At 44.5% G+C, this 24,715-nt stretch overlaps 1 protein-coding gene across 1 annotated transcript in view; it reads right to left on the bottom strand.

The window, feature by feature from the left end:
* MSH2 (mutS homolog 2) overlaps window positions 1-17,247 on the bottom strand; it is a 100,906-nt gene extending 83,659 nt beyond the window's left edge. Inside the window, exons 1-5 of the mRNA XM_074949395.1 lie at window positions 17,000-17,247; window positions 7,516-7,670; window positions 6,050-6,328; window positions 4,311-4,457; window positions 896-1,045 (exon numbers count right to left, since the gene is read on the bottom strand). Of these exons, the coding sequence (XP_074805496.1) occupies window positions 896-1,045; window positions 4,311-4,457; window positions 6,050-6,328; window positions 7,516-7,670; window positions 17,000-17,231 (963 nt within the window). The 5' untranslated portion in view covers window positions 17,232-17,247. The remainder of the gene's footprint in view (window positions 1-895; window positions 1,046-4,310; window positions 4,458-6,049; window positions 6,329-7,515; window positions 7,671-16,999) is intronic.
* Window positions 17,248-24,715: the final 7,468 nt, after the last annotated feature.

The raw sequence follows: 24,715 nt of genomic DNA, 5'->3' as shown, positions 1-24,715 counted from the left end.
ATCCCAAGAACTCCTGCATAAAGCTGGAGAAGGGAATGGAGCAGAGGTTCCCCTCCCTAAACTCTTGGGCATAGCAGGAGAAGGCAGCAAGAATGTTCAGGCTTCTCCCTTCTCCCTGGGCTAGCAAGCCTAGGTGCCAGATCTGAGTTCTTTATTCCCTGGAATCTCCAGGAGCCTCTCCTTTGTGGAGTGGGGAAGTAGTACTCTACTCCCTGGGCTTCTTCCATGGGCCCCAAAATGCATATACTTTGTAGCTCAGGCCAAGGAGCACTACACAGAATCTGGTATGAAAAAAATACAACAGGTGAAATCAGTACCTACACCAGTGTTTGAACTACTTCTCTGTGGGTATAGTCAGCAAATACACCAAAAGCGACATTCGGCCGTTTGTTTTTAAAAAGGCTATGCTGACAGTGCCCATTTAAACATGTCAAGGTTTCTTTGGCAGAACTTTCAGAGGAATCCGTTTACTGACTGCTTTCAGCTGCATCTTGCATCACTTCCTGCTCAATACGAGGAGCACTGTGACAAGCCCCTTCCCCCCAGCCCCCCGTGTAAGGTAGGATTCTGCATGCAAATAAATGAGACTGAAAATACTAAGCTGCAGACACTGGAGATGGGAACCCCTCTGGCTCTGCCTGCTGGGAATTCCTGGGGGGGGGGGGGGGGGGTTAGATAAAGTCCCCCACTCTGCTTGCTTTTTTCGAGAAAATTACACAGCATTAGAGTGGCCAAACACACAAAAAAATAGAAACCAGAAATCAGAATCTCCAATTATGCACCACCGCTATAAAGGATTTTTGGGGTAGTCTGTATTTGCAAGTAGCAAAGTGTATACTTTTGTGAATTAAACTGGAAGCAAGTTCATTAGTTTAAATATATGTTTGTTTCTTACCTGGAAAAGGTTAAGGGCTCGAACAGCTGCATTATCCAGTATCATATATTGACTGAGGTCAAAGCTAGTCAATTCAAATTGTCCAAAGTTAGATTCATCCAACAAGAGCTCTAAATACTTGATAACGGCCGACAAGGATGAAATCGCAACCTAAAGTTACAAAGGTGTGTTACAGTAAAACAAACTAGTTCTGACAACAGATGCTTTTATAGAATGACAATATCCAAAAGTAGCACCTCAGAGCCACGTCAACTTAAAAAAATATCAAAAAGCAAACAAAAATTCTGATTATCTGATGAGACTTTAGCCTAAAACAGGAATTCATAATGCCCTAGGAACTTGGGTTACACTCAGGGTCATCAAACCTCTGTTGAGTTACAAAATCCCGTACATGTGAAGATAAAGCCTATGTGTCTCATGCACTTCCACAGAACTGGTTACCAGGAACCTTAGAAATTACAAAATACAAAGTATTTTAGTATATAAATACTGCATGCGCTAAATATATGTTCAAAATATTCAGAAACAAAAAAAAATTTACATTTGTTATGGCTGTTTGCCAACAAACCATAAAAAAATTAGGAAATAAAGTACAGGATTAAACTTCTTGAGAAGAACAATTGGCAAGTAAGTAAGTATCCTTTGCATGTGCATCCAGCTTTCGAAAGCCGAGTATCTTGAAGTAGTTAGGTAGGAGATAAAGGTACTATCCCTGGCTCCCATCTCAAATCCAAATGAGACCAAAGGGGAATGGAATATTTTTGTGAGAAACTGCTTAATACTGCATATGCTTATACAAGTGTTTAAAGTCTGCATCTGTTTTCACTGAAGTACTATGGAAGAAGCTGTTACTGGTGCTCCCATGGTACCATCACACAGGCTCACTCCCTGAACCACCCAAAAAGAACTACCCTTCTGTCTCTCTTGAGGCTGTTCAAGCCGCAGAAGTAACCATACCTTTTCCTAACACATGAACGGTGACCCTAGGAAACCCTCAGTGCCAACAGGCAAAGTGTTCACTGTTCTGTAAGAGTAACTCTTAAGAGGCCTGACAAACTCACTACACCTAGCACACCACTTTCATGGTACTTATCCAGATATGAGGTCATGTAAGATTAAATGAAAGCCAGAATCACACTGATAACTAAACTTATTGTGAACTGTATGTATGGATACTATGTAAAGAGGCAGGAGGGTAACAAGGTGACTCTCAGGGCTGGGGACCCCGAGAGCCATCACGTAGATGCCATAAAGTTGAAGAAACCATTAATGGAACATGAGACCACCACCTCTCCCACTTGTGACCTACTGCAAAAAGTCACAAACAAATTAAGTAACCCATGCAGAATTTTACTCCTTACCACCCTTACCATTCCTAACCTGCATTATAGTCTATGGTGCCTAGCTGTGACAGGCAGGTTGGCCCTCCCATGAGATTTTTGCCTGGAAAGGTCACTGCACAGTTGCCACAGCACAAAAAACACAGGATGTTCTCACATATGCAGAGGTCAGCCATGCAGAAACTGGACTGGCTGGCCGATTCCATTTGCTATGACTAACCTAAATGTGTAATTAAAGATTTAAGGAACATTAAGTCATAGAAATGAGATTTTCAATTAGTTAAGAAGGCACAAGGCCTGCAGTCACTCCTATTCCTTCTGGGATAGAATTCTATAGTATAATTCCAACTCTTGGAAAGGTGCCCTCTCCTGCAATCACAAGCTTCCTCCTATAAAAACGTGACTGTTTCCTTGAGAGTAAGTAAGTGTTATGCAAGTCAGCGTGAGGGCACACGTGCTGTCAGGCAGCTATGCCCAATTTCTTAAAGAGCTTTGAATGTCACATCAGGACCTTAAAATGGGATTCTATTCCATGGGGAACCAAAACAGAGAGCATTAATTTAGAGGTCTCTATGATAAGTTTCAGAGTAACAGCCGTGTTAGTCTGTATTCGCAAAAAGAAAAGGAGTACTTGTGGCACCTTAGCGACTAACCAATTTATTTGAGCATAAGCTTTCATGAGCTACAGCTCACTTCATCGGATGCATACTGTGGAAAGTGTAGAAGATCCTTTTATACACACAAAGCATGAAAAAATACCTCCTCCCACCCCACTCTCCTGCTGGTAATAGCTTATCTAAAGCGATCACCCTCCTTACAATGTGTATGGTAATCAAGGGGGGCCATTTCCAGCACAAATCCAGGGTTTAACAAGAACGTCGGGAGGGGGGGTAGGAAAAAACAAGGGGAAATAGGTTACCTTGCATAATGACTTAGCCACTCCCAGTCTCTATTCAAGCCTAAGTTAATTGTATCCAATTTGCAAATGAATTCCAATTCAACAGTTTCTCGCTGGAGTCTGGATTTGAAGTTTTTTTGTTGTAATATCGCAACTTTCATGTCTGTAATCGCGTGACCAGAGAGATTGAAGTGTTCTCCGACTGGTTTATGAATGTTATAATTCTTGACATCTGATTTGTGTCCCTTTATTCTTTTACGTAGAGACTGTCCAGTTTGACCAATGTACATGGCAGAGGGGCATTGCTGGCACATGATGGCATATATCACATTGGTGGATGTGCAGGTGAACAAGCCTCTGATAGTGTGGCTGATAACATCACTTCAATCTCTCTGGTCACACATTGTAAGGAGAGTGATCACTTTAGATAAGCTATTACCAGCAGGAGAGTGGGGTGGGAGGAGGTATTTTTTCATGCTTTGTGTGTATAAAAAGATCTTCTACACTTTCCACAGTATGCATCCGATGAAGTGAGCTGTAGCTCACGAAAGCTCATGCTCAAATAAACTGGTTAGTCTCTAAGGTGCCACAAGTACTCCTTTTCTTTTTATGATAAGTTTCAGACTATAGGAATAAGTACCCAAAACCACTTATAAACCCATGCAGAAGAGTAGGATTCCATAACCACCTTATGTACAGAAATGTAAATGCGCCATGGCAAATTTAAAGTTACTTTTAATTTATGCTTTAGTAGTCCCTAGTAATAGTGGGTTTTCCTTTAAAAAGTGTCTACTAAAGAATCAACTACAAGGTGATGTAGTTTCAGTAGTCAGGGAAAGGTTTAAAAGAATCTTAGAGACTTCAAGCTTCCCCGCTAAACATTTGGCATCACGAAAGCCGTGACACCACTACAGTGAAATCAGAATTATACACTATTGCTATATCTCATTTAAAAAGTATTGTTCACATTTTGGTGGTGCTCAAATATGCCAGATATTGGACAAACAGAAAGGCAGTCTGTGTCCTGAAGAGTTTACAGTCCGATTAACAAACAAAGTCAGGAAGAAAGGAATACAGTAAAAGCAGAGTGGTCAGTCGACAACTGACAGTGTTCCATTTTTAAAAAAATATGTATTATCAATCGCTACTCTATCTACAGCAGCTACAAGTTACTCACCTGTTTTTCTATCTCTGGTAATGTTGCACTAGTCACTTGCTCTTCCTTTTTTGATTTTAGCAAGCGGTTGAGATCCTGCACAATATCTTTTGTTGTGAATTCAGCCTTTTTTCGGTCTGTAATCATGATTCCTCCTCTTTGAATGATCTGTTGTGTATAAGTTATAGTAAGTCATTTCCAGTTCTCAAGAGAGCGAAAGTGAACTACTGAGAGTAGTCTCAAAGACAAGTTGTTAACCTGTATTCAATTGTTAGACTATACAGAGAGAAGAAAGATAAGTTTTTACTTTAAGGGTATGTCTACATTACAAAATTATGTTGACCTAAATTACGTTACCGTACAGCCACTGCAGTAATTAAATCACTTTTTATTCCTGGGGGAATTCTACACCACTGCGTGCATGCAGAATTCATGTCCCCTGAAGATTTCTTTGCTTCCCCGCAGAGAAATGGCTTTCTGACAGAGAAGCAAAGGGAAGCCAAAAGAGCAGTCACGCAACCCCCACTCCTCCCTCAACAGTGAGGGCGTGTCATTCTCGGGACCCAGAGCAGCTGGTGGAGATGTCAATCACTGCAGGTCTGGGGTAACCTCGGCTTGTGGCTCCTACCCTGCAACAGGCTGAGCTGCTAGTCCCAGCTGGGCTGGAGGAGGACAGGACTTCCTCTTCCCCTGCAAGGAGCTGCCAAGGCGGGGTCAGACCCACCCCCAGCTGCAGGAAGCTCCGTACCCCACCCCCCACTTCCTGCCCCCATCCTTCCTCAGTTGCAGGGGAGGGGTCACTTTGCAGGGAGCTACGCCCCTGTCCGCCCAACCCCTGTGCATGTGGACCCCCCCCATCCATATCCATACCCTGGTCAAGCCGCACATCCCTGCACCCAGAACCCTTCCACCGAGCTTCACACACCTGGACCCCCCACCACCGAGTCTCATCCCCACAAGCCCCACCCGACATGCCCCCTCCCCCGCAACCTCCCAACAAGCCCCTGTGCATCCAGATCCCCCTGGCACCCACACCTCCCACCAAGCTGCCCACATCCACATTTCCCCCCCCCCCACAGAACTCTCTCACCCCACACATGGATTCCCCCATACTTGGATCCTGTAGGATGATCTCCCATCTCTGTGCAGCCAGGGGCCTGTGCTCCCGACTGCCATGCTGGAGCCACATTTATTTATTGACAAATAAAATGTGCAGAATTTTTTGGGGGTGCGAGCAAAATTCCCTCAGAAGTACAGACTTTTGCACGTCCCCACTACACTCCTTGTGTTAGTGGTGCATGTCCCCACCAGGAGTGCTTACACCAATTTAACTGTCAGTGTGGGGCAACAGTCCACGTAAGCAACACAGTGTCTATACAGACACTGCGTCGACCTAACTATGTCAACCTAACCACTACGCCTCTTGCGCAGGTGGAATTATTAAGTTGGCAGAGTGGGCATTATATCAGCAGGAGCAACATTTTAGTGTAGACACTCAGAATTAGGTTGACATGAGCTGCCTTGCGTAGATCTAACTCGAGAGCGTAGACCAGGATTAACAGTATCTTTTGTTGTTGATTACATGTTTTAATCAACAAGCGATGTATGTATCATCCAGAATTCCCTCAAGTTAATTTATTAATCCTGTTCATTTCTTAGCCTTTATCGATCTTAGTTCACAACTTGTTTCAGAGCTTTTTCTTCCCATTCTCAATTAATACAAATATAAATCAGTCAGTCCACATATTCACCCCACTTACGTGTCGCAGTTTTCCCATATCTCCAGAAGTCTCTCCTCCTGGTAGCACACATTCCTTAGGTCCAATTTGAACCAGCAGAGCTTCAAGGTTTGAGAACTGATCGTTATCTGGAAACTCACAGACACCCAGCTTCCTGAGCGTAGTGTCAACATACCCAACTCCAACTATTCTTTGTCCATCAGCAGTATATAGCTTAACACCCACAACACCAATGGCAGTCGACATGTCATTATTGCCAAAGAGAATTTCCTCAAACTGGGCAAGGTTACCTGGAGAACCCTATTTGAGAAAGAAAACTTAGAACAGCCCTACAATTTTTTTTTCTAATCTTTTGCAGAACACACACTGTCCAGGTTAGTAGAACAAATTGGGGTTTTTTTGCATTTCAGCGAAATCAGTGTTCTAAGACTTCTCAAACTTTAAAAGCAGTCTGCAATAGAAATAAAAGCAAATATGATAATTAACTACATAAATTTGTATCCAATAAAATTCATTCCCAACGCAACTGGACTCCCAAACTATATTGAAATCTGAAACTGCTTTTAAAATAAGATAACGGGAGTGAGGTAATATCTTTTACCCGGACCAACTTCTGTTAGTGAGAGCCACAAGCTTCTGAATATACACAAAGCTCTTCTTTAGATCTCTTCCAGGCTCCGTGTAAGCTCAAAACCTTGCATCTCACCAACAGGAGTTGGTCCAATAAAAGACATTACCATACCCACCTTGTGTCTCTACTATCCTGGGACCAACACAACTACAACACTGCATTCAAACTAAGAGATTAATTTGAACTACCTTTCTAGTCTCAAATTATGTTACTCTAATCCAGAAGTGTCAAAACACCCAGCCTGTAATTTGTGGACCACAGGACATTCAGATTCTACAGTTTCAGCTTTCGGTTTAAAAAAATTTCTTGTCCTAATGGTTGCAAAGAAAGCCTAAATGTGATTAATACAATGTTGTCTTTGGAGCGTGAGGATAGAAACATTTTGGCACCTGTAGTGTAGTGATTTTTTGATGCTGTAAAACACAGTAATATAATATGCTGTATATACATGCTTTTTTTTTTTTTTTTTAAAGGCACAAAGGGACAAATGAAATACTTCATGCTCACAGTACATAAAATAGACAGGGTTCTAACTTTTCAAACTATTAAGACTATACTTGCAGAAAAAAAATATGAATTTAAACCTCCAGCTATACAGTAAGCCAGTTGTCCTGAAGCTCCCCCAGAGCATCATATGGCACATCTGCAGTGCAGGATCCACCCACCCTGGAGTAGCGGGGAAATGCTGCGACATACGGAAAAAAAATGGACATTCTCTCCCCCCCCCCCCCCCCACAATCATATGGCCAACTGGAGGCACTGAAAGTCTGTAAGGAAGTTTGAAACTGGATGAATAGAAGGATAGTAAACATCTGCATTTTTTCCACTTCAATCATATGGAGATAGAAAATTGTACCTTGTATGCCAAATACCAGTCATTCTCTTTGGTAGATTTACTTCCTGCTTTGTTCTTGTAAATTTCAACTCTGTACTGACGAACCAGAAGTAAATCTCTCAGAAAAGATTCAAAGTTCATTTTACTAAGCACAACACTCTCGAGTTTCTGATTTCCTACAGGAAGAGGAAAAGTGAATAATATATTTGTAAGGTAAAAGTAGCTATTGGTTTTCTTACATACATTCTGTAATTGAGAGCTCTGCAAAGGATAAATTTAATAACCTTTAGAGGATACAGTATTATTTTGACAAGCAAGGAAGAAGCACGCACAAATTCCAAGAACCAAAATAAAAACATCTCACTTAGTTGTAAAGAGTATGCGGATTTCCAAGTGTTAAGAACAGCTACAGATTCTGCAGAAAACTTGATTGACCCAGAAAGAAATCAAGTCAATTTCAAAAATTTTCACTAATCTATAAAATTGATCTACTTTTCCCTCTTGATATGGGTTTTACCCTCAGATTTTCTAGTTTGTCTTTCGCACTACACAATAGTTTTTCTGAGCAAGGATAGTGGAAACAAGCTACAGTTTTCTCTTCAGGGGAGTACTACCAATGATAACTCATCTCCATCAACCAACTCATGAAAAAGTCTGTTGTCCACATTAATTCAAGGGACAGCCTCCTACTATATAGTGACCTGAATTCTGCCACAATAAAAAATAAAATAAAATAAAAGAGCATGCACATTAACTCAAAAAAACCTATACATCACCATAAAGCCCACTACCCTAAGGAAACTATGTGTAGCTGACAAAATTCTTGGTTTTACTCTTAAGTCCACCAAATTGGAAGCTTTTCTCTCCTTTTTATATCTTTAGTAAGTATACCACCCACTTATCCTACAAATCTTACAACTATAGCAGGATTTTAGATTGTTTTCTTCATTCAGAACTCAACCAATAGCCATACAAATGAGTTACATTAGAATCAGAGGAAATGGAAACACACTGTTAAGCTCTCTCTCTGCCAATGCAGGATTGCTCATACAGCATGATGTTTAGTATTTTGTTCAGTCTGGTTTTAAAGTAATTAAAAGAGGTGATCATCTGCAGCACATAAGGAATGTGTGAATGAAGTTTTACATGTGACCTTCATTCAAAACAGAAGTTATACTTTAGGACATTTGAATACTGTAGCTGATACTCAAGAGTTAAGTTTTGGTTAAGTTTAAACCTGGAACTAAGGAAGAATATAAATGCATGCATGTTTAATATCTTCTGGATTTGAACCTTTATGAGCTTTAGAATTTGTAATACACTGTCAAGCTCAATAAGTCTTTACAGTGCAAATAAAAAAAATCAAAATTTAGCCATGTATTACAGAACAATATTTTCCCTCTTGATACAAGTGAGGGAAAAATTACTATCACTATTGTGACCATGCCATTCAGATTTATTTTACTGAATGTGAACTAGTAACATTACACTGTACAGTAACTCCTCACTTAACGTTGTAGTGATGTTCCTGAAAAATGTGACTTTAAGTGAAACGATGTTAAGCGAATCCAATTTCCCCATAAGAATTAATGTAAATAGGGGGGGGTTAGGTTCCAGGGAAATTTTTTTTTACCAGACAAAAAGCATTATATACATTTTAAACAAGCAATTTAACATTACAATCATCATTGCTGAGTATGAAGCGTGGTTGAGGTGGTGGAGTCAGAGAGTGGAGAAGGTGGATTGTCCGGCTGCTCCTCTTGCTGAACTCAAAAAAACACATCTAGAGATTGTTGTTTTGCTCCCCCCCCCTTTTTTTTTTTTAAAGTGAATGGCGAAGCTGCTGTGCATTTCACAGACTTTCATGGGAGCAGGGCCAGGTTCTGTGCATCTCTGCGCCACTTCTCCCCCTTGCTCCAGCGAAGCAGGCGCTGGAACGCTACTCCTGTAACTTGCTTTGGGCGGGCTGCCGCCCCCTGTGTTCTCACCTCCCTCCAGCAAACGGGGGGGAGCAGATAAAACATTATTTATTCTGTAGCAAGACAGCAAGGCAGGGCCTCTGCTGTGCACCGCCCGCAGCTGCTTTGCAGGCAGCTGGTGGCGTCGCAAGCACTTGGTGTAGAGCCCTATTCCCGAGCAGGGCCATTGGGCCATAAAGCAACAGTGAATCGCTGGCGTGGGGGTGTAGTGTGCATGTGCTGTGTGTTTACAAACTTATTGTACGTACAGTACTACAATTGGGAGGTGCCCCTACTTTCCCCGCACAGGTACAGTCCACTGGCACTGGAGACAGTGAGGCAGGGTAAGGAGGCTGAAGGTGCTGTAGGCTAAGAGAAGCACGTTGCGCAGCAGCAGCTTCCCCTACTCTGCAAGCACCAGGGGCAGAGGACTCAAACCTCGGCCCGGCCACTCCACCCCTTCCTCCAAACCCATACCCTTAACCCGCCTCTTCTTTCCCCCCCACCTTTACTCCGCATGCCGCGTCCTCGCTCCTCCCCCCTCCCTCCTGCCAAGGGCAATCAGCTGGTTTGCGGTGTTCAGGAGGCAGGGGAAGGAGGGGGAGCCTGCGCACCAAGTCCTTGCTCCTCCAGCCTCGCCCCTTTCTCCTCAATGCCGCAAGCCAGCTGACTGCTACGGGCAGTAGGCAGGGGAGGAGGGGGAAGGCGCTGATCCGCGGGATCTGCCGGTGGGTAGGAGGCACTGGGGCAGGTGGGGCGCGTAGGGAGGCTGCCAGCTGCAGAGAAAGCAGGCAGCCAAACATAATAGTGGAGCATTGCACAACTTTAAATGAGCATGTTCCCTAATCGATCAGTAACGTAACAACGAAACAACGTTAACCGGGACGACGTTAAATGAGGAGTTACTGCACTTAAAGCAATTCCTGATCGAGCACAATACTAAGGCCTGGTTACAATGCACAGTTTGGTCGGCAAAAGGCAGCTTTTGGCAATGAAACAGTAGAGGTTTACACACTGCAATGCCACTGTCAGCAACAAAATAGAAACACCTCAAAGAGAGTCACAGGGCTTTTTACAGAAAAGTTTCGACACCAAAGTGCCTGTATAGACACCACACTTTATTTTATTGCTGTAATTGGCCTTGAGGGGGTGTCCCACAATGCCCATCCCGACCGCTCTGGTCAGCGGTTCCAACACTGCTGCCCTACAGCCAGGCAAGTAACTGTCCACCCCTCCTCCTTTAAAGCCCTGGGAATTTTTGAAATTCAACATGCTGTTTGCTCGGCATGGAGAGCTCATATCACATCTTCCCAGCTGACCTTGTTCCACACAGCAGACGCTCTCCCACTTGGACCACTGCAGAGCTGCTGGACCTGGGGAGAGGCAGCTGTGCAGTCCCAACTGCACTCCAGCCATAGGAATTTCAATACCTATGGGCAGATTTCATGAAGCTTGGGCAAAAAAGGGCTATGATTGGGACATGCTACAATGCAGAGCAATGACCAAGGAGCTGAGGCACATGTACCAGAAGGCGAGGGAAGCAAACCACCGCTCCGGCGCTGCGCCCCAGACCTGCCATTTTTATAGGGAGTTGGATGCTATCTTCAGAGGCGACCCCACCTCCACCACCAGTAGCCCCATGGATGAGAGGAGACCCCTGGTAATTGGTTTTGCTTTGTGAAGTGTGGAGGTGGGTTGATAGCATAGAAATGTATAAGGCTGGCTGTATTTCTGTGTGCTGGACATTCCCCTGTGCAGCTAAGCAGTATGGCAGAACAAGGTGCTGATGCACCCTGAGATTTCATGGGAATCCTCCAGAGATCTCTAGGAAACTTTCCTGGATGTACTCGCCAATCCTCTGCCAAAGGTTCCTTGGCAGAGCTTCTGTGTTCCTTCCCCCATTGAAGGAAACTTTCCCACGCCATTCTGCAAACACTTGCAGGGACCAAAGCAGCACACAGGCAAATGGCATAGGGACCGGGATGGAATCTCCAAGTGTGTAGTAGATGCACGCTTGCTCACTCTCAGGAGTGAGCGATCTGCTACAATAACCCCCGTCTGTGGAAAAGGGTGCAAAATTTAGAATATTGTCCCTAGTCAACTGCACTGCGACCCTTTCATATTGATTTTCTCCTGATGTAGAACGTCCCTCCCCCTGGGATAAACTCACCATGCTGGTCAGTGAGGAGGTGATTTGTGTGTTAGTAGAGGTGTATTTTACTGTACTGTTTCAATCCTCTGCATGTACTTAATCATGCTTCTGTGTATTGTTCTTTGTGCTTCTGCAGATGTGGCCTTCCAAGGCACCCTGTACACACCAGCAGAGCACCTCCAACAGATAAGAAAGCACCCAAGATGGAGCAAAGAAGAGACATTCCAGGAGGTCATGCAATGCTCAGATGCAAAAAACAGGGAACACAGGCAGTGGAGGGAAATCAAAAGGCAGGAAAGAAAAGAATATGAGGCTTACAACAGGGATGCAATAGAGAGAATGATAAAAGTTATGGAGAAACAGACCAAGATGCTACCATTCTTCATAACGCTCCAAACTGAGCAGATGCCTGTCTGTCCTCCCCACCAGCATATTCAGAACTCTTTCCCATGACTTCCCCAAACTCCACCCGTGAATTCCTTTCCGTTGTCTGGGACTTCTTGCTTTCCTGCTCACTCCACCCCCCAGACATCTTTTCAAATGACAGCTGGACTTATGCACAGCTCTGAAAGTCGGCCCTCCTCTGATACCTCCTCTCCCCACAGCAATTGTGGGCGTGGGTGGTGCTGTATTTTTTTGTACAAGAAAAACGAAGTTTTTTTTTTATATGAACTCTGTTTCCTGCAAATTGTGATAACACATGGCAGCAACAAACAAACAAGCAGCTAAATCATCAGTTTATATTGAATCATAGGCCACAAAAAATCACAAGTTCCTCCTTGCAAAACTTGATTTCATTAAGCATTGTAGTCCAGAGCATAGCAACATACATTACTGATTCTCATCTTCGAATTGTTGCCTCAAAGCCTCCCTGATTTGAACGGTCTCCTGTTGTGAGCCCTTCTAATAGCCCTAGTATCTGGCTGCTCAAAAGCAGCAGTCCACCCCGAGCAAACTTTTCCCCCTTACCATCACAAATATTGGGCAACGTGCAACACGCAACTACGATCGTGGAAATATTATCCTCATTGAGGTCTAACTTGCCATAAAGGCATCGCCAGCGCGCCTTTAATCTGCCAAACACGCATTCCATGGTCATCCTGCAGCTACTGAACCTATTGTTGAATCGCTCCTTATTGCTCTTTAGGTTTCCCATGTAAGGCTTCATGAGCCATGGCATTAAGGGGTATGCCAGGTCTCCTAGAACCACTATGGGCATTTCAACATCTACTGTAATCTTCTTGTCTGGAAAGAAAGCCCCAGCTTGCTACTTCCTGTACAGGCTGGTGCTCCCAAAGATACATGCATCATGCACCTTTCCAGACCACCCCATATTGAGGTTAGTGAAATGCCCACAGCAATCCACAAGTGCCTGCAACACCATGGAGAAGTACCCCTTACTATTGATGTACTCCGTCACAAGGTTGTATGGTGCCGATGTTATACCAATAAATTAAAAACCAGCACGATCTTATTAAAGAGGAAAAGGCAAAATACCACATTTATTGTGAATACAGAAAGAATCATAGTAAGCAGTTAGTTATAGCTATAACATTCCATTCAGTCTCATATTTATTCACACATTCATTCATACAAACACACACACACAGGTTCTGCAAGGTTGTTATCATAGTTACCAGCCTTAGAGTTGCTCATGCCAAGCCACTGGCCAGGTGGCCTGGACATGAGGAGGGAGCAAGGCCTTGTCAGATGCTCATCTGATGCTCCCGGAAGTTGGTTTGCAGAATCAGACCGCAAAGTTCTCACTTTCTAGAGTCCATTTTTATAGGAATTTCTTCCTATGCCAGTCTATGGGAATCGCTTCATCATGCTGTTGCTGAATCAATCAGCAGATAGCACATTCCTGATGGCTCCGTGCTGCCAGATGTTATCTTGTTCTTTGGTTCTCCCATTCTTGAGGCTGTTGGGTGGATTCCAGTCTGCCCTCCGGGGGTCCTCTGGTTATTTCCACTTGACGCCTTCTTCAGCCAATGGACACTGGATTCTTAGGCTGGCACCTCCTTGATCGTTCAGTTATTATCCACACCAAGCATCCACCCATATACATCCTCTATCTCTATTTTAATCACAATTGTTAATACAACAAAAGGGCGGGGAGTCTCTGGGTGCTGTTTCTGTTGTTACAGAGTATTGCTTTGAGTCTCTCTCTATGTGAATTGCTTTGAGAACAGACTCTGTCTTAGAATGTACTAACGCAATTAGCAGCTTGCAAGTTTCACACATAGAGGGAGAGAAACAGTACCAAAAACCAAGAGACCTCTTCATTAGTAATTCCCCATAGTTTAAATTCCAGGGTATCAAACTCATTTGTGATTTTAATACAGAACTTCTTTAATATGATCCAACACCAAAACTGGAAAGTGTGCACCATCTATCACTCCTCCAGAGTTAGGGAAACCCATCTGCTATTTCAAGTCATGGTCTTTCATAGCAGGATGCAATTAATGGCCTTGCACGCTTGTGTTAACGCAGCCCCAACGGTTGACTGCCCAACTCCAAATTGATTTGCAAACAACTGGTAGCAGTCTGGAGTCGCTAGCTTCCACACAGCGATCACCATGCGCTTCTCCACTGAGAGCAGCTCTCATTTGGGTATCCCTGCGCCACAGGGCTGGGGCAAACTCAGCACACAGTTCCAGGAAGGTGGCTTTCCTCACCCAAAAGTTCTGCAGTCATCCCAGACTTGCATAAGATGCCATCCCGCCACTCAGTGCTGGGGTCCCGTGCCCAAAAGCGACAGTCCATCATGTTCAGTGGTTCCGTGAATGCCAAAAGTTATGTGGTATTGCTTCTATTCATGGCACACAGCAGGTCAGGCAACTGTGAATCCTGCTCAGACTGGAACTTCACGATTAACTGCACTGCCGTTCGCAATGTGCTACTGACAGCTAGAAGAGCATCCGATAGCAGTGCAGGATCCATTCTTTCAGACAGGTGGCAAGGCGAGCAGAAAACAAGCAACACTGAAAAATGCCTTGAGCCAAAGACAGAAGCACATGGAATGCTGGGATGGAAAGCAATGCATCATGGGACACTGAGCCCAGACTCATGATGTGCTGCGATCCACTCCGCCTTCCCACAAGACCTAGCGGCAGAAGGCGGACAGCTGAACTGTGGGATAGCTACCCACAGTGCATTACTCTCACTGTCGATGCTACTGCCCCAAGTGTGGATGCGCTCTGCTGACAGAGGAAGACAGCGTGAACATTCAACAATGATTTTCTTTTAGCACATTTTTGATCGTCAACCAAACTTTCAGTAAAAAAAACTGTCAGTGTAGACATGGCCTAAGTTTGCCTCTCACATTGCAGTATTTTTCTGGATATCATTCTCTTTGGGCTTATCTAGATGCTCACAATATAAGTAACACAGGGAGAAAACGGAAAAAAAATTATGCACTATATAATTAACATGCTAAATTCACTGCTGCAAGGCATTACTTGGCAAACAGCCTAATGCAATTCACAAACAGGAATTCACAGTTACAGCCACTAGAGACAACAGTACCTGGACTGCACTATGCCTCAAAGCATGTTGGTTAGTTATTACAATCTGGGGGGGGAGGGGGAGGTGGGGGGGGGGACATTAAAAATATTGCCAATCATGGTGTAACATTGCACTACACAATTGGCTGGATACATTAGGAATGATTTAATTCCAAGTGTCCTATCACCCTAGGATTATGGGAAAGGCAAAGAGGAGTGCTTACATGAATTTAGGACAAAATTTTCTTGCTTGGGTATCTAAAGTTAGACACCTAAAGCAGTGATATCCAACCTTCTTAGCTTGGAGCCAAACATTTTATTTCAAACAGGTCAGGTGCCACACAATAATTTAGGGGAAAGTCTGTCCCAATACACTTACTTTGCAGACCTAGGGGAACTGGAACCACCCACAAATACCTAAGATTATGGAAATTCCAAGCATGCGTAGAGCCAGCGCAGCAAGTTTCAACATCTCCCTTCCCACAACCCTGGGTGCAAGGCTGGGGGGAGCGTGTCATACTCTGGCTATTCCTAGCTGACCCACGGTCCACTGGGGAAATACCCAGTGAGCACAAGTTACAGCAACCCAGAGACCTATAAATACATCCGATGAAGTGGGTTCTAGCCCACGAAAGCTTATGCCCAAATAAATCTGTTAGTCTGTAAGGTGCCACCGGACTCCTTGTTGTTTTTGTGGATACAGACTAACACGGCTACCCCCTGATACTTGAGATCTATAAATAAGCACTTATTGGTCTAAAATGAGTGCTTAGACTTTTAAATGTCAACGTGTGTGTCTAATATGAATACAGGTTTGGAACCATGGCCCACAAGATCTTTCAGAAGTGTTTTAAACCTAACTGAACATAATTAAACCACAAGTCTTATCCCCTTAAGCAACCATACAAGAGATTTTCATTCCTGAACCCAAAACATCAATACATTTCTTGCTTAGAGCCAGCCCAGGTGGCAGCCCCCAACACATTACTCTCACTTCTCCAACTAATCTATCCAGTCCTGTATTTCTCGGTTGTACTTTTAAATGGGGGTCACTGCATAGGTGGTTTGTTAAATGTGTAATCTGAGATTTCACTTAATTTAATAAATTCACCAGAAACAACACATGGCAGATACGGTAAAGAAGCTTTCTCTGCAATATGGCAACATGCAGTTAAATAGAGTGATCTGATGACTACAGTACTGTATAATGCTAACTAACAAATCCTCACTGTTGTAATGATTGTTTAGTCCCCAATACTGACACAGCAAAAATTTGTGGACCTGTTGAAGCTTCCTAAATAGTTAAAAATGCATACATAATTGAGGTCACACTTTCTGCTCACTCTCTTACAGTGAGTCCCTCAAATGTCAACCATGACCCAGAATCCTATGCACCAGCAGCAGGCGCGTTCAAATCTGGGGCCTTGGCAGCTAATCAGAAGGCTCTGGAGCACATTTAAGAGCCAAAAACAAACCCACGCCAGACGAGAAGAGGGGCACGTTCACTTAATCAGCGAGGCGCCGGGAGGGACGCAACGTGCTACAGTCACAACATAACGATAACAAGTGGATATGCAGAAGTTGTGCGGCCAGCAGAGAACAGCCCAGGACTGACCTGGGGGCAAGCGTTAGGCAGGACACCCACCCCACGTCCTTTCACAGTTACCCTGTGAGCAGCGCCCACATGGGGAGACTCTACTGCTGAGCCCAGCACACCCCAACCTACAGCTACAGTCACACACGAGACCCCAGCGTCCCCAAGCACAGGGGCGCCCACCCTGCGCCCCGGCCCTTGGCCCAAGCCGAGATTACCCCCCGGCCGGCTGCCGCCCCGACCCGCACAGCGCCGCCCTGCCGGGCCCCCCCCGCCGCCGGGCCCCCGCCAGTACCTGGGCCCCCCGCCAGCAGCCGGATGACGCCGCGGGTGCGGAAGAGCTCGCGGGCGGCCAGCAGCGCGTCCCCGCCGTGCACCGTGTAGTGCTCGCCGCGCTCGAAGAAGCGCACGGTGGTGTCGGGCTTGTCGGGCAGCGCCAGCACCGCGCGCACGAACCCGCCCTCGGCGCCCGAGCCCTCCGGCCACAGCGACTCCCCCGCGGAGACGGGCGCCGCCACCGCCGCCATGCTGCAATCTCCCGCCAGCGCCGCCGCCAGCGCCGCCCCCGGTCACCGCCCGGCTCCGCCAATCACCGCGCGGCCGGCACGTACGGCGCCCGCGCGCGCCGCGTTCTATCCCCGCCCCTATCCCCAGGGCGGGCGGAGCTCCCGCCGATCGCTGTGCTGCGCGGCCGCTCTGCGATCAAAGGGGAGGAGCCCTGGCCTGCTCCGTGTCATCCTGCGGCAACCGCCGGGGGCGGGGCTGGCTCCCGCAGGGAGGGTTTTGCTGGGTCCGTAGGGCGGGGGAGCCGCCCGGGTTGGCCCTGCCCCCAGCCTGGTTATCGCCGATCCCTCCCCGCCCGCGGTCCCGCCGGCCCTGCTGCCATAGAGCCACCTTCTCGCCAAGTGTTGCCCAGCCCCCAGCAAGCTGAGGGCCCCCGTTTGTGCCCAGGAGATCCTTTCGTGCCTGGCACCCCCACTTCCTGAGACCCGGGAGACCTCGGGTCAACTCCCCTGGCGGGGGGGAGCCCATAGTGCCAAGCCCAAGCATTCCAAAATCAAGAGAGGTTTAAAAAATAATAAGTGTTACGGTCTTTTAATTTGACTTCTGGTTTTTTGAGGTTTTTTTAAGGCTTCCCCCCCCCCCCCCAGGTGTTGCACCACAACCATGAAGATGAGAAATGTACATTTATTTTCAATGAAAACTTCCCGAAAACTGCAGGATCTGGAGTTTTTAAAAGAACGCTTAATACTGCAAGACTGGCTGCAAAACTCACAAGAGTTGGCAACGGAAGGGAATGTCTGCTGCAAAACAACCAGCAGCAAGAGCTAACATGGCCATAGCCAGTATCACCATGCTGCAGATGTACCGGGTGTTGGGAGTACCAGTACGTGCTGCATTGATCTTGAATCAGATTTGAGAGCAATCATAAGCTCATGCTGAGGTATATTCTAATATTTATATCTAAACCAGAGACCCATATCCTTTATCAGTAGGGTGTACTTTGCCCATATTACAACAGTAACCATGCACAGGGTCATACTCATACCCTGTGTATAAATACATAATTTTATACAGGGTGCAAGTTTGCATCATAAATAAACTAATACAGATGCTGTCTTGTAAAAGTAAGCTTTGTCTTCTATTTCTTCAAACATACATGGTCACCTATCTGCCCAGTGATGCACCTTTGTAAGACAGGCATGGGCACCTTGTCCCTCTAGGGCAGTGGTTTTCAAACTTTTTTTCTTGTGACCCAGTTGAAGAAAATTGTTGATGCCCGCCACCCAACGGAGCTGGGGATGAGGGGTTTGGGGTGTGTGAGGGGCTCAGGGCTGAGGCAGAGGATTGGGGTGCGAGGGTGAGGGCTGCAGGGTGGGGCCGGGAATGAGGGGTTCAGGTTGTGGGAGGGGGCTTTGGGCTGGGGCAGGGGACTGGGGGTGCAGGCTCTGGGCTGGGGCTGGGGATGAAGGGTTTGGGGTTCAGGAAGGGGCTCTGGGTTTAAGGGGAGGCAGGGGATTGGAGCGTGAGCTTACCTCGGGCAGCTCCTGGTCAGCGGCGCAGTGGGAGAGCAAAGGCAGGCTTCCTGCCTGTCCTGGCACTGCTGACTGCGCTGTGCCCTGGAAGCAAGCAGCAGCAGGTCCAGCTCCTAGTGCAGAGCTGGTGCTCGGGGCGGGGGCAGCTCATGGAGCCCATGGTCCCCCTACCTAGGAGCCGGACCTGCTGCTGGTGCTGACCAGAGCCGCCGTGACCCAGTGCCTTACATTCCACGACTCAGTACTGGGTCGTGGCCCACAGTTTGAAAACCACTGCCCTAGAGGGACAAGGTGCCCATGCCTGTCTTACAAAGGTGCATCACTGCATGACAGAGATTGCACTACAGTACTTGTATTAGGTGAATTGAAAAATAGTATTCTTTTGTAGTTTTACAGTGCAAATATTTGTAATAAAAATAATAATATAAAGTGAGCACTGTACAAGTTGTATTGTGTTTTAATTGAAATCAATATATTTGAAAATGTAGAAAATATCCAAAACTATTTAAATAAATGGTATTCTATTATTAACAGTGTGATTAATCGTGTGATTATTTTTTTTAATCGCTTGACAACCCTACTTTTCCCTAATATTAGTTTTTTCATTTAAATCGTACATGCTCTTGTAGGAAGAGACCCAACCCCTTTCCTTTCCAGTAATAATAATACATAGCATGTATATAATGTATCACACATTTAAAGTATGGTATGGTATATTGCTACTTATTCCTCACAGCTCCCTGTGAGATAGATGGATAAGTAGTATTATCCCCATTTTACAGATTTGGGAATCTGAGGCAGAAAGATGAAGTCACTTGTCCAAGGTCACACAGTGTGACAGTGACAGACTTCTTAGAAGGGAACATGGGTATAGCCTACCTTGGAAAATATTTGAAAATATGGTGCATACAAAATGCTGTCTTCCAAAGACAAACAAATATGCTCTTTAGAAGTAATCTAAATTGTATTAAGGCCCTCTTCCCTAATTATCTTCCTCACAGACACAACATAAGAGAGAAACCCTTCAGATCATATGCATTAGGAATTTTTGTCTCATAAGTATAAAATGAGAAAGAGGCCTTAGTGCATTTTTTGTAAAACCTTTTGATGTTAATATGGTTATTATTAACAGGGTCAAGCATGATGAGATTGGTAAAGTGAATGAATAGCTTTCATTGTGAGCCATGATTTATCTATTTCTGTTTCATTTCTATTTCTGTCCACATATAGTGGACTCTGATCACCACACCCTGCAGCAGTACTAGATTCTTGACTGCTTGATGTATTAAAAAAACCACCTCTAAGAGAATAATATCAGTGCTAGCAATTCATTTGGCGCAAGCTAATGGGTGATGTTTGTCTTGTTTAACTTTAGAGCCTACAAGTCCACTCAGTCCTATTTCTTGTTCAGCCAGTCGCTCAGACAGACAAGTTTGTTTACATTTGCAGGAGATAATGCTGACCGCTTCTTGTTTACTATGTCACCTGAAAGTAAGAACAGGTGTTCGCATGGCACTGTTGTAGCCAGCGTTGCAAGGTATTTATGTACCAGATGCACTAAAGATTTATATGTCCCTTCATGCTTCAACCACCATTCCAGAGGACATACATCCATGCCAATGACAGGTTCTGCTAGATAAGGATTCAAAGCAGTGATGATATTCAAAGCCGTGCTTCAAAGCGGTGATGATATTTATTTAAAAGGTGATGTAATATATTGTTTGAAATCTAATAACACACTGGTCAATATTTGTAATAGCTCTGTAGGTGAAATTATGGATTCCCTCTGATATTATGTCCTGAAGACTGTAAACAGACAAAGGTGATAAAAAAGGTTTTTTCTATATAAAGAGGAAAGAAAATATGGTGGCAAATGCCCTGTTCAGGAATGAGGACTGTAACTTGTTGCTTCTGGATCAGCCAGTGGTTAACCATCCTACAGTTCTGTAAGCCCCTAGCCCCCAGGAGAGAGGGATGCTCAACTAAGAAACTGTTTAGTACACTGGTGATGATGCAGTTGTGAGCTGACTTCACTTTTTGCTTGGGAACATTTCTGGACTAAGCCCCTATCGCCCTTCTAAGGGGTTAAGATTGTAAGAGCACTTGGTGGACAAAGGGAACAGAAACTTTCTCCACCCACTGCTGGGGAGACTTGCGGCCACTTCAGGACACTGGAAAGATCCATCAAGGGCACTACTCCAGCCATGCCATTACAAAATTGTTGGAGAATGCAGGTGACAACCTACTCCCTGGGCAACGTCATGATCTATAGTCAGAGCTAGGAAGACTACCTAGAACATGTAAGTGCTGTACTACAACCCCTCAAGGTGGCTGGTCTGAGAGTGAACCCCGCTAAATATCACCTGGGCAAGAATGAGACTACCTAGCTCAGGTACACACTGGAAAAAGGCAAGATGCAAACCTTGATGGCTAAGATCCAGGCCCTCCAGATATGCTCCATGCCCAATTCAAAGAAACAGGTAAGCCACTTCTTAGGACTGGCAGGATACTACCAACGGTTTATTCCCAGATTTTTGACAGATTACAGCCCCTGTTATAGATCACCTTAAAAATAATAGCCCAAAGAAGATCCAGTAGTTGAAGGCTTGTGACGAGGCCTTTCAAACCCTTAAGGCCCACCTCTGCCAAGAACCAGTCTTGTATAACCCTGAATTCACCAGAGAATTCTTGCTACAGTCTGATGCCTCTGATGTGGGATTAGAAACCATTATATTCCAGGTGGTGGAAGGAAATGAACATCCTATCCTCTACCTTTGTTGAAAGTTATTTCCAAGGGAGAGGGTTTATTCTGTAATTTAAAAAAGAGAGGCATTGGCAGTGTAATGGGACTACGTTTTGGGTGGTCACGTCACCTTAGTCACCAACCATGCCCCACTATATTGGCTGTACACCATGAAGGAAACCAACCTCCTAATTATGCAGTGGTACCTGTCCCTCTCCTTCTGCATCCATCACATGGCTGGAAGAACCCACCTGAATGCTGATTTTTTTCATGAGGTGGGGAAGACCCAATGGGGGAGGGGCATACCACAAATGGGGATGTGTGGAGATGTGTGATGGAGCAGAGAGGTCTCACACCAACAGAGGAGATGTTGAAGAGAGCCTTTGGGCCCCGCTAGCCCCACGCTGCTATACGTGCAGCCAATGACAAGCCTAGAGGTGGAATAAAAGGAGAGAACCTGGCTCAGTTCAGGGCTGATACCTAAGGACTGGAAACATGCAATTACTGTCCCAGTGAGAAAACAGAATAAGTTGTGCTCAAGACTTGAGGCATACAGAACAATTTCCCTCACAGCATGTTTAGGTAAAACCATGGAAAGATTGGTAATGGAGAGATTATTAGCACACCTAGCAAGAAATAGGTTCATAGATGGAACACAAAGTGGGTTCAGAAGGAGTGCAATTGTCCACATTGTAAGGAAAGAGCTAGAAACACAAAAAAGCATGAGAACCAAAGAATTCATGATAGTAACCTTCGTGGACATAGAAAAAACCTATGATGCGATATAGAGAGAGGGACTACTTCATAAAGTGACCTCCATGGCTATTATAGGAAAAATGTACAGCTGGATAAGGGACTTCTTAAACAAAAGAACTATACAAATCCAAATAGGGAAAGATTTTTCCATATATATTCAACTGCAAATGGAACTCCACGGGGAAGTGTAATTAGCCAATCCTCTTTAACATCATAATCAGTCTCCCTAAGGAGATGAGTATAGGAATAGTGATCACATTATTTGCTGATGAAGGTGCCATATGAACCAAAAGCACCACCAAAGGAATCAGTGATGCTGTTAAGAGAAGTGCAGAATGGGAAAACAGGTGGCGTCTCAAATTCTTTATAGACAAACCTAAGGGAATGATCTTCACAACAAGGACAATCCAAAAAGATGCAAAGTTATAGCTATACAACCTATAGTTCTATAAATATAGTGAAAAATTACCAATTCTTAGGTGTGATATTTGATATCAAACTCAGTTGAAAATATTAAAGCTAAGTGCAAAGGTAGAAGTACCTTACTTAAAAGTATCTCTGGAACATCCTAGGGCGTGGATAAGAAAATGGTGGTAACAGTCTACAGAGTGCTAATTAGACAAATTATTGACTCGTATGGATGCCAGGCCTTTGGGTCAGCAGTCAACACAAATCTGAAAAAAGTGACTATATCCAAGCACAAGCATTATGTATTGCACATGGTGCCTTCATTACTTCACCTCTGTGTGTACTACAGATAGTCAGTGAAACACCTATCACTCTTAGCATGAAACTCCTAGACTTAACCTTTTGGGCCAAAGTACTAGTTAATAGTGAATTTGACAACACAAAGCTAATATGTAATGATTGTTGGGAACTACATGGAGGTTGAGAGCCACTGCTGTACAGGGCACAGGACAGAAACTAGATAATGTGACTTTCCTCATTAAACTGAAAAATGGAGGGGGCCCCATGGTGAACAGCAGGGACAGCTCAGACTCATGGCTCTGAAAAAGGCAGGGAAGGGAGATTTGAAGGGCAGGGCTCGCTACTTCCCTGTCTGTCCCAGCTGAAATGATGATCTAGAAAAACAACAGGAAGTCAGAGATGATTAAAATTCCTCATGTAAGCAGGGTACAGAAGTAGATAAAGGATCTTAATGAAAAGAGAGGATTAAAAGAGACCAAAATCTATAGCTATGGGAAAATGCTCTATCACTGGAAAACCATTCCCCCTGAGATAGACATGCAATTATATAATGAAATAAATAAAAGGAGAAGACCTCACTGGGACTCATAAGGTTAGCTAATTCTGTGTCCACCTTTACCGCTGAGCTAACAGGAATTATGCTAGCACTAAATTGGGCTTTAGATGTATGGCCAGCTGCTGCCATCCTGTCTGATTCCTTAGCAGGGCTGTAGGCAATTTATAATGTCTGCCAGCAAAAGTGATATTCTTAATGAAATATTACTGCTAACAATCAAACTGGCACAATTGGATATAACCTTAATAATAGCATGCATCCCGGCACACATAGGGATAACAGGCAATGAATTGGTGAACACACAGGTAAAAAATACTATTAACCATGAATAAGTTGTCCTAGGAATCCCTATAAGAAAACTGGAATTTAAACACCTAGTCAAAAATGAGCTAAGGAAGGAATGTCAAGAACTCTAGGCAAATGAAACGAAGGGCAAAAATTTCCGAGAAGTATGCCTAACATTTGAAAATGTTGATATAATCCAAGGCCCTGAGAGGAAGAGTGAAGTGGCTTTATTTACAATTCTAAATGGGTTACATAGCAGTTCATTTCTAATTAACACATAAAATGGATTATGCATAATATGTAAGGTCCAGGAAATGATAGATCATATCCTTTGGAACTGTATAGACTGCACCACTGAAGGGAGGTGTTTATATAGAAAACTCAGACGTCTTAAAGTAACAATATTTTCCTTGCAACATATATCAAGAATACAAGAAAAATGCGGCCCAATATAAAAAGCTCTTCTGCAATTTTTTTAAAAAAATAAAAGGAGTACTTGTGGCACCTTAGCGACTAACCAGTTTATTTGAGCATAAGCTTTCGTGAGCTACAGCTCACTTCATCGGATGCATTCAGTGGAAAATACAGTGAGGAGATTTATATACACACAGAACATGAAAAAATGGGTGTTTATCATGCACACTGTAAGGAGAGTGATCACTTAAGATGAGCTATTACCAGCAGGAGAGTGGGGGGGGGAGAGAAAACCCTTTGTAGTGATAATCAAGGTGGGCCATTTCGAGCTGTTAACAAGAACATCTGAGGAACAGGTGCGGGGGGGGGGAATAAACTAGGGGAAATAGTTTTACTTTGTGTAATGACTCAACCACTCCCAGTCTCTATTCAAGCCTAAGTTAATTGTATCCAATTTGCAAATTAATTCCAATTCAGCAGTCTCTCCTTGGAGTCTGTTTCTGAAGTCTTTTT

Source organism: Natator depressus, chromosome 3 (assembly GCF_965152275.1).
Source record: "Natator depressus isolate rNatDep1 chromosome 3, rNatDep2.hap1, whole genome shotgun sequence".
NCBI lineage: Eukaryota > Metazoa > Chordata > Testudines > Cheloniidae > Natator > Natator depressus.
The sequence above is the reverse complement of the archived record's forward strand: the minus strand, read 5'-3'. Positions and strand labels throughout refer to the sequence as shown.